This window comes from Vulpes lagopus, chromosome 8, assembly GCF_018345385.1.
Source record: "Vulpes lagopus strain Blue_001 chromosome 8, ASM1834538v1, whole genome shotgun sequence".
NCBI lineage: Eukaryota > Metazoa > Chordata > Mammalia > Carnivora > Canidae > Vulpes > Vulpes lagopus.
In genome coordinates, this window is record NC_054831.1 from 133,444,742 (window position 1) to 133,455,064 (window position 10,323).

General features: G+C 64.7%; 1 protein-coding gene across 9 annotated transcripts; it reads right to left on the minus strand.

The window, feature by feature from the left end:
- Window positions 1–2,045: 2,045 nt before the first annotated feature.
- LOC121496474 (migration and invasion inhibitory protein) lies at window positions 2,046–9,135 on the minus strand. Of its 9 annotated transcripts, none has more exons than XM_041764803.1 (10): window positions 9,073–9,135; window positions 7,451–7,768; window positions 6,537–6,869; window positions 6,108–6,192; window positions 4,403–4,511; window positions 4,260–4,312; window positions 3,622–3,751; window positions 3,379–3,475; window positions 2,555–2,689; window positions 2,046–2,313 (listed from the first exon to the last, which is right to left on the minus strand). In XM_041764803.1, the coding sequence occupies exons 2-10, from the start codon at window positions 7,571–7,573 to the stop codon at window positions 2,272–2,274; spliced, it is 1,107 nt and encodes a 368-aa protein (XP_041620737.1). In that variant the 5' UTR covers window positions 7,574–7,768; window positions 9,073–9,135; the 3' UTR covers window positions 2,046–2,271. The 9 variants fall into 9 exon arrangements, with proteins under 9 accessions (XP_041620737.1, XP_041620741.1, XP_041620739.1 ...); XM_041764807.1 differs by having other exon boundaries at window positions 7,451–7,805; window positions 9,073–9,121; XM_041764805.1 differs by having other exon boundaries at window positions 9,069–9,121.
- Between the last annotated feature and the right edge of the window lie 1,188 nt (window positions 9,136–10,323).

The following is a 10,323-nucleotide window of genomic DNA, read 5'->3' on the forward strand; positions in this document are numbered from 1 at the left end:
GGCTGAGCAGGGGTCGGAAGAGGTGAAGGCTGGGGACAGGGAGAGACCCGGGCAGTCCTAAGGGGGGGCCTCGGGGACGGGGATGCAGAATGGCTGGGGGGCAGGACAGCGGTGGGGGGGGGGGCTGTGGCCACGTGAAGTGGGCCTGGAAGACGTGAAACTCCATCCAGGGGTCTCGGCCTGTGGCCTTCATTCTTGGGGGCCCCGGGGTTGGAAGAAGCCTATGCCCCACCTGAAGCAGTCACCCGGAACGGCTCGGGAGAGGCGGCGCGGGCAGGCCAGGGGCCCAGGGCGAGCCCTCCTCGGCCCCCCTGAAACGTCGGCAGGCAGACCCACAGCAAAGACCAGGCCAAGCCTCCCCACCCCAGCCGATCGTTCCCCGTGGCCCCAAGGAAACCACCATGGAGGCCACGGCTGAGACCGCGGGGGGCCCAGAGCCCCGGGGTCAGTACACCGAAGTCGGGGAGCCTTAGGGTAAGACGTCCGGGTCCCAGAGCACCTGGGTGGCTCTCTGGTTGAGCGTCTGCCTTCAGCTCAGGCCATGATCCCGGGGTCCTGGGATCGAGTCCCCCCACTGGGCTTCCTGCTCAGCGGGGAGCCTTCTGCTCCCTCTCCCTGTGCCCCTCCCCTGCTTGTGCCTGCGTGCTCTCTCTCTCTCTCTCTCTCTCTAATAAATTGTGTGTCTCGTTAATTCTAAGATGCAAATTCTTTCACATTGTAACATCTCTGAGGTTAGCACCGTCTCACCGCCCGAGTGCAGACCCACTTTTCCTGCTGGTACACAAAGTAAGGCTGAGTCTATCGATGGCGTCACGGTGTCTGGAGACGGTGGGTGGGGTTTCTGGCACACAGGAGTGACTGGAAGCAAACAGGGTGAAACCTACGTTTTTCAAAAGAACTGGGTCTCCAGAGAAATCACTTACCCTGAGGCTTTAATGGACGCAGCAAAAAAGAAAAAGAAAGAAAGAAAAGAAAAATAGAAAAAGAAAGAAAGAAAAATCAGGACTTTTATGGGAAATGTTTGTGTTGTTCAAACCGTTCCTCTTCCGGCTCAGCTAAACTTCTAAGCTGCTCTCAGCTGTAAATTCATTATTTTTGTTTGGCAAAAGGTTTCCAGATGCTCTACTCCCTCTGGCCAAAGAATTTCTAACAAAACCACTGACTCCCACGGGCCCTATGACTTCAAATTACATGTGAATAATATCAAAAAAGCAAACAACCCCATTTAAAAATGAACAGAGGACTTGAACACGCATTTCTCCTAAGACCTAAAAACGGCCCACGAGCACAAGAGCGGTTCCCCGTCACTCATCATCAGAGAAATACACGCCAAAACCATGAGATAGCACCTTGCGCTCATGAGGATGGCTAGTATCAAAAAGGCAGAAAACAAACACCGGTGTGGACGTGGAGAAACCGGGACCCACGGAAGCCCCCGGGAGCTGGGGCTCAGTTGCAGCAGCAGAAGCCTCCCCGCCCTGACACGTGGGTCCTGAGCAACGGGCGGATGGAGCTTCCCGGCATCGCGGCTCTAGTGGAAGCCACAGGAGACCACAACCCTCGTTCGGCCTCCAGGCTGAGAAACCTCAGAAAAGCCATGTGCCTCCTCTGGGCTCTGGTTCCCCATTTACTCCACTTTTATCCTCAAAACCAGGATTTCAGGAGAAAGACACTGGCTGATGATCTGGGCTCTCGGCCCGCCCACCCTCCAGCTCCCCGCCCGGCCCCGACCACGGCCCTGACCACCTGTGGCTCCGGGGGCTTGGCTAGAGAGGGCCTCGGAGGAGCCTGGGGCCCTGGACCCCAGCTTTAGGAACCAGGGGGGAGAACTCACTCACCACCCGCTGTCTGCAGGGGCCAGCCTGAGGCCCCGAGTCCCCACCCCAGAGACCGCCCACCCAGGGCTGGGAGCTGCAGGTACACCCAGGCGTTGGATCTACCCCACCCAGCGTCAGACCCCCTGTCCCCGGGGTGGGCAGGCGCTGCCAGGGTACCTCCCGGACACCGAGGGCAACAGCAGGACAGACCCAGCACACAGGGCAACCTGGAGCTACAGACAAGGATGGGCTTTATTTACAAACATGTCACCTCCCCACCTCTGTCCCCAAGAGGGACAAGGGCCTGGGTCCCTCCACCTGCCCAACCTAGGAGGCCGTAGCTTAAGTGCACCTGCAGCTGAGGCCGGGCAGGGCTCCCTCCTCGGGTGCCCTAATGGAGAAGACGGGTTACAGCTGGTGGCCGCGGCTCCATCCTCCTCTAAATGGCCAGTCCTCAGGGCTTCACAGGGGGCGCAGGCCTGGGGTCCTGACCACACTGGGGTGCAGGGTGGGACCCGTGTTGGCAGGGCCTGGATGGTCACCCTCCGTTCCCCCCTCATCCCCATCTGGATTGTCCGGAAGAGCCTGAAGGGAGGTGCCGTGGGCTGGGAGGACGGGCCCCTGCAGAGACGCTCCTGGCTCTGCTCCCCCTGCCCCCTCCCGCCCCCGGGGGCTCTGCAGACCCCAGGCCTGCTCCAAGGCATGTCTGTCCTGGGGCACCCTGACCCTGACCATACCAGGTGGGAAGGGCTGGCAGCAGGCAGCTTCCGGTGCTGGGCCTCGGAGGACACACAGGACCAGAGGTCCAGGCTCCTGGGGGCTGAGCTCTTCTCGGATTTGGGAGGGAAAATGTCCCAGCCCAGCAAGCAGTGCTGTGGACAGCAAGGGTTAAGGCGTCTGGCCTGTGGCAGGGCTCTCTTCCAGGGGGGTGCACCCCAGGGAGGGGGCTGTGTCCACACACTAGGGGACCCCAGGCCCTGGCCCTGACCTGAGACAGGAGGGGGAAGTCCATGGACAGTGGCTGAGCACTTCCCGGGCACCAGATGTGCCCCATGGCCCAGAAGTACCGATTCACTGAAGGGCCCCACTCACCCCACTGGTCTGAGGACCGTACGCTGTACCCATTTTACAGATGAGCACCCCTTCCCCTCCCCACCGACCCCCACCCTGGCCAGGAGACACGAAGAATGTTTCCACGGGAGGCACCAGGAACTGGAAGGGCCTGCTCACATCTCTGCTCTGCCACCTGCTGACCTGAGCCCAGGCACCTCCCTCTGCCTCGGTCTCCTTATCTGAACCGCGGGAGGCTCCAGGACCTGCGCTCCTGGTTGCCATGAGGGCTCCATGAGCCAAGCCCCCGAGGGGCCGCGCACGGCACATGGGAGCTCCAGGAAGGCGGCCCACGTACGAGGGGCGGGCGAGCAAGCAGACCAGGCGCGATGGGAGCGGCCCGGCCTCGCTATGTGGCCCTGGGGCAGTCTCGGCCCTCCCTGGGCCTCAGAATCCATCTGGGGACCTGCCTCCGAGCCCAGCTCCACCCGGGCCCCATGTGGCCGCTCACCCGGGGCAGGGCCAGTGTGTCGGAGGCGTCGAAGCTCTTCCGCCGGTGGATGCGGTACTGGTGTGGAGGGTGGAGGACGGACAGCGGGATGCTCACCCTGCGGGAGGGGGCGGAGAGGAGGCACTGCGGGGCCAGCGTCCCAGGCCCGCCCTGCCCCCCTCGGGACTGGCCCGGCCTCAGGCTGGCTCCCCTCCTCAGCCGCCCCTGTGCTGCCCCCAGTACCTGCCTGCTCTGGCCACTCACCTGACATGCGCAGGCTCCAGCAGGGTCTCAGGGCCCCTCTGGTCCCGGGGGGTCTTGCACAGGCGGCAGGGGACGCCGGGGTCAGAAGGCACCAGAAACAGGCGTCGGTTGACGTGGTAACAGTACACGCCTGCGGGCCGTGAGCAGCAGCTCCCCTCAGCTGGGCCCCCACCTCCCCGAGCCCCTGCTGCCCCACCCCACACGCACAGGCACGTACGGGTGTACACACACACACACAAATACACGACACAGACGTGCACGTGTGCTCACGTGACGAAACCAGCGGGACACAGGCTGGTGCCCTCGCACAAACGGGCATTTTCACACCCGTGTGCAGGCATGACACACGGCTTCATACCACACTGGTGAACACACACGCACACCTGTAGCAGTCATCACACACAGCACACATGCGCCATCCACACGCGTGTGCACACATGCTACACGTGCGGACCCGAAGCAAAAACAGGCACGGAGGAAAGAGGCGGCCAGGGCGGGGAGGTGGGCGACACAGGGCCGGCCTGGTCCCTGGCCTCAGCTGCCCCGCAGCCCCCCAAGGTCTGCCTCACTGCACCTGGACCCCAGGCCCCCCAGGCCCCCGCCGCCTCCCTGGGCGCCTGGTGAGAACACCCACTCACATGCATGCTCTTCCTCCGCGCCGCGGCTCTCCCGCACGCCTGGGGGCCGGGGCCTGCGAGGGGAGAGGGCTGAGCGCGAGCGGGTGGGGGGGGGGGCTGAGCCGCCCTCCCACCCCTCGCCACCCCTCGCCACCCCTGCTCACTCAGGGTCGCTGTGAACACACTCCTCCTTGTTGGCCTCCCGGAAATCCTTCAGCTCTGAGAAGAAGGCATCGGGCTTGCTGGTGACGGGGGAGCTGTTGTCCAGCGACCCTGGAGGGGGCGAGCGGCGGCGCTGCTGTGTGGACGGGGACGGGGGCGGGCACTTGGGGCGACCCGCTTTGCCCCGCTGCCTCACACAACACACCAGTGGGGGCGCCCCACGCACCGCGACCGCCAGCTCCCCACCGAGCGAGTCGGTCCTCACGCCTGTCCCACCGTCCGCGCAGCGAACAAGCATGGATGGACGGAGCCAGGGCGGGAGGAGGGAACTAGATGGGTCGGCCTCGCGGGCCTCACGAGGAGGCGGTGGGGGTGGCCCAGGCTCCTAAGAAACCTGAGACACGACATCGCGGGGTGACACCTGCCAGGAGGTAAGAGCCCTCGGGGGAGCATGCGACCCAGCTTGCCGTGGACAGGACGGCTCAGCGGGCGGCAGACTAAGAAAACGCAATCGGAGCTGGAAAGAGTGAGTGTAGACAGTCCTGGCGGGAGTTGTTCCCACGCCAGCAGAGGGAAGGGCCGAACCAGGAGCCAGGAGCCAGGAGCACGCAGAACGCAGAAGGGGGGTGGTGAGAGAGAGAGGGAGGGAGCGCGCAAGGGGGAGAAGTCACACGCGTCCCGCTGGGTGTCTCAGAGGCAGCGGGGCCTCCGCGGTCCTCAGTCCCCGGGGTCAGCGCACAGCCGCCCCACCGACCGAATCGGATCACCAGGAAGCACAGGACAGGACGGGGTAACGGCGAGGGACGCGCATGGCACAGCGCCCTGTTCTCCGCCATCCTACGCTGACGGCACGTGGACGGACCCACGGCAGGCACCTCCTCCGGGAAGCAGGCGGTGAGCTGACGGGGCCGGGCAACGCTGGGGACAGGGCCCGCGTCCCCACCACCGCAGGGTCCCAGCAACCCCCGGGAGCACCTGCCTTCAGGAGGGAACTCCACCTCTCCGTGCCTCAGTTTCCTCCTTTGTGAAACGGGGAGCCACACAGCAAGGAGCCCTTACAAGTGCTGGGTGAGGGCCTACTACGCCTCGCGCACCGCTGAGCTCGGGCTCCAGAGCTTCGGCAAGAGGACGGCCACGGCGCTCGGAGGAAGCGAACGCCTACCGCGGACGTCAGCTAAGAAACAGGGAAACGGGGCGACTCCCGAGAGCGAGCGATACAGAGAACGTCCAAATGACTCGCGCCACGGGGGTCGGGGGGTGACTACGACATGATGCTCACCGAAGGCCCCGCCTGAGCTGCGCCCTCCATGGTGAAAAGGAACCAGAGGGTGTGAACCTGGGAAGTGCTCCCCAGGCAGCGGGAACACAAGTGCAAAGGCCCCACAGTGACCACGAGGCTGCAGGTTCGAGGACCCGCAACAGACCTGGTCGGTCTAGATAAGGATGTTGGATTTTATTCGGAGCGCCCAGTCCTCTGCCCCCGTGATTAATACTTCATCCTGGCTGCTGCGTCAGAAATGGACAGTGATGGGGGGACGAAGCCGGAGGACCTGCCAGGCCTCTGAGGTTGCTGGGCGAGGGGGTGCGGGGGGGCAGGACAGTGTAAAGGGCCGACATGCACACAGACCGGGCCCGACCTGGTACCCATGCACAGCAGGGCAGCGCTGGCTCGGCGTGCGGGGCTCCGGTGGCACCGAGGCGCCGTACCTGCGATCCAGTCGTAGCCCAAGTAGGGCCTGAGGCGCCAGATCCCATCAGGCACTGCACACTCCTCACGGAAGGTCACTCTCGACTGGGGAGGGAGACAGAGCGGCAAGGGCTAGGCGTGCGGGCCCAGCCCGAAGGAGGCCCCAGGGCTTGGGAGCTGGAAGACAAGACTTTGGCCCCCAAACCCCATTGGTGTGTGACTCTGAACAAGGGTGGCCTCTGAGCCTCAGCCCTCCCATCTGTATAATGGGTTCATCACCTTCTTCCCAAAGCGCTGAGAGACTAACGGCCACCACTTCTCAGCACTTCAGCTGAGCTGGACACGCCCTAGGTACCTCTAGGAAGCCCCCCACCCTGGAGGGGAGCTGCTGCCAAGGGCATTCGTCAGATGGGGACAGTCAGGGTCAGGAAGTTGTCCTCCCACGTTACCTTGGGCGGCTGGCTGTGCCGGTCCAGGATGGAGCTCTGGGCCCGGGCCTCCTGGGGCACTGAGCCGGTCAGCCCTGCTGAAAGCTCTGAGTCATCTGGCTCTGAGATGGGCAGCAAGGGTGCCAAGCAGGGCTTCGGTGAGCCCAGGGACGCTGGGCGCCGGTCCCTGGCAGACAGGAGAGAGGTGACCCCAGAGCTGGCCCCGCCGGGCCAGGACATACCACAGGGGGCGTCCTGCTGGGCGTCCTGCAGGCGGGAGGCTCTGAGGGCCACTGGAGACGTCTCCTGGGATGATGGGGTCTGGGAGTCCCAGTTGCTGGCGCCCAGGGCTGACTGGAACAGAGAGGCCCAGTCAACCCGGGAGCGGCCCAGCCACACATGCAGCCGGCCTGCACCAGGCACAAAGGCCTGGCTCCCCATCCTCATCCTATCTTCATCCCCATCCTTATCTCCACCCCCCATCTTCATCCTCATCCCCATCTTCATGCTCATCCCCCATCCTCATCCCTATCCCCATTCTCATCTCTCCATCCCCACCCCCATCTTCATCTCCCCATCCTCTCATCCTCATTCTCATCCCCATCCTCATCCCCATCCCCTTATCCCCATCCCCCATCCCTTCATCCTCATCCCCATCCCCTTATCCCCATTCCCGTCCTCATCACCCCATCCCTTCATCCTCACCCTCTCGTCTCATCCCTATCCTCATCCCCCCACCTCATCCTCATCCCTGCATCTTCGTCCTCATCCCGTCCCCATCCTCATCCCTGCTCCAGCCTCCGCAGGAGCCCAGGCCGGCCCCTTCTTTGCTGGGGCTGGTTTCTCTGCGCTGGGCGCGCTGCATGGAGCCCTGAGCTCCCACCGGGTCAGGCAGTCCCCTTGGCGCCCCTCGGGATCGCCAGGTGAGCACGCACCTCTGAGGCCACCCTGGCTACCGAGCGCCGCACAGCATCCTGCCCGGCCCACAGCTGCCTCAGGAGCGCCAGGTTGAGCTGCCGAAGCTGCACCAGGTCACCCGCGTCCACCATCCCAGACATGTCGTGGGGCTTCCACGGGCTGCAGAGTCACCTCCAGGCTTGGTTCCAGGCCCAGCCCTTCTACCTGAAGAGGCGGCGGCTGACGGGCTGTGGAGCTGCCGCGGAGCCAGACCTGGAGCCGGAACCGGGGGCTCCGGTCCCCACTCTGCAGCCTCCAGCAGGTTATTGAACTGTTCTGTGCCTCAGTTTCCTCATCTGCCAAACAGACATGGAAACAGACCTCCTGAGGTCTCTGCGGATGAAACGAGGTCAGGCTGTGAGGCTTCAGTGCGGTGCCGGCACATGGACGTCTGCTGTCCCCTGGCCAGGGCGCGTTCGCTCACAGGCCCGAAGAGGACGGTCCCCTGCAACGACCCTAGCTACCATGGCCCTGTAGTTTGTGGGAAACGACTAGGGCAAGGCTGAAGGGAAGCTTCTGTCCGTCCTACCACCCGCCCGTCTTCCCTGTCTTTTCACAAATGAAGAAACCAAAGTTGACCCACGTCACACAGCATATGAGTATGGGACAGAGCCAGGAGGTGAACCTGCATGTGGCTCCAGGACCCCGACACTCCAGCCCCAGCCATGCCGCTGAGGGTGCCTGGGACTCGCCCTCCTCCTCCTCTCCATCCCCATCCTCCTCCTCCAGCCCCCTTGCGACACAGCCAGGATGTGAACCCGAATGTGGCTCCGGGACCCCTGACACTCCAGACACTCCAGCCCCTGCTGTGCCGCTGAGGGTGCCTGGGACTCGCCCTCCTCCTCCTCTCCATCCCCGTCCTCCTCCTCCAGCCCCCTTGCGACAGAGCCAGGATGTGAACCTGAATGTGGCTCCGGGACCCCTGACACTCCAGACACTCCAGCCCCTGCTGTGCCGCTGAGGGTGCCTGTGACTCCCCCTCCTCCTCCTCCCCACTCCTTCCCCTCTCCCCCGCCTCCCCCTCTCTCCCTCCTCCTCCCCCTCTCCCTCCTCCTCCCCCTCCTCCTCTCCCTCCTCCCCTCCCCCTCTCTCCCTCCTCCTCCTCCCCCCACTCCTCCCCCTCTCTCCCTCCTCTCTCTCCTCCTCCCCTCCTCCTCTGCCCCTTTGCCCCAGGGATCCAGGCTCAGGGACACAGAGGCCTCTGGAAGGATTTCTGCAGGCGGGGAGGGGGCTTCCGAGTGCCCTCAGGGATCCAGGGCTCGCCCCACCCGGGAACTCAGTCTCCCAATGTGGACTCCGACAGCCACGGCCCGGCCCCCGACACTCACCTGGACCCCCCCCCCCCGCCCAGGGGGGCCCGACGACCCGGGAGGGCGGGGAGGCCGCAGACGACGGAGGCCAACAGGCCGACCCGCACCCGGGTCCCGGCGCCCCCCTCCCCCGACCGAGCGCCCCGGGGCGGAGCCTGTCTCCAAAGAGAAGGGGGGGCAGCAGAACCCCGCGGAGCTCAGCCTCCCCGTTCCTCCCCCCGCGGAGTGCGCCCCCCGCCCCCGCCGCGCCCCCGCCGCGCCCCCGCCGCGCTCCCGCCGCGCTCACCCACCGCCCCGAAGCCGCCGCCAGCCGCCGCTCCCGCCGCCCGGACTTCCGCCCGGCCCGCCCCCCGCGTCGCGGGCTGTGGGCGGGGCCCCGTCCGCGCGCCCTGATTGGCCAGGCTGCGGGCGGAGCCTGACGCTCCTGCCAACGTGATTCGGCGCCCGGCCGCGGCAGTTTCAACATTGGGGCGGGACTCACGGCGGGAATCAACAGCTGATTGGTCAGCCTCCGAGATCGCGTACGGGCCGTGGCGAATAAGGACGGGGCGCGCTCCGGCGGCCGAGCTCCGATTGGTCAGGACGGGCCGCGGCCGCGCCGCGCTTGCGGGCGGCAGCTTCGGGGCCTTGCGGCGGCTCCCGGGAGGGCAGGATTCCCCTGCGGGCGGCCGGGCGGCCGTGGGGGCGGCGGCCCCAGGACCTTCGTTCACACTTTCCTTCCAGTATTCATCTCCCTGCCTTGCGCGGAGAGGCGCGGTGCCGGGCCCTGGGCGGGGAGAGGAAGGGAGAGGGTCCCCGCGGGAGGGGAGAGGCGGCGGGGGCCGCGGGAGCCCGGGAGCTGACGTCCCGCCTACAGACCCGCCTGCGGCCCGGGGCCGAGCCCGCCCGCCGCGTCCGCCCGCCGCCGCCAGGTGACACTGCGAAACCGATCCGTGTAATTCAGCAAATGAGAGAGAAGAAAGGATAGCGGCGCCCGGGGGCTCGGCGGTGGAGCGTCGGCCTGGCCCAGGGCGCGACCCCGGGGTCCTGGGATCGAATCCCGCGTCCGGCTCCCTGCGTGGAGCCTGCGTCTCCCTCTGCCTGTGGCTCTGCCTCTCTCTGTGTCTCATGAATAAATAAACTCTTTAAATAAATAATGAAAAAGGAAGGAAGGGAGGACAGAGGAGGGAAAGAGAAAGGGAGGAGAGCAAGAGGATGGTTTGGGGTGCTGGACACGCTCTAGACCTGGACTGTGGTGAAGGCTGCACAACTTTGCTTTTGGGGGCTTTTTTTTTTTTAACGTTTATTATTTTTTTAAAGATTTTATTTATTTATTCATGAGAGACACAGAGAGGCAGGCTCCCTGATGTGGGACTCGATCCCAGGACCCCAGGATCACGCCCTGAGCAGGCCCTAAACCACTGGGTCACCCCGGGGGTCACGAAGGCTGCACAAGCTTGTAAACTTGCTGAAATGATTTAATTGCACAGTGGATTTTATGGTGGGTAAATTACACCTCAATAAAGGTGTTGGGTTTTTGTTGTTGTTGTTGTTCTTTTTTA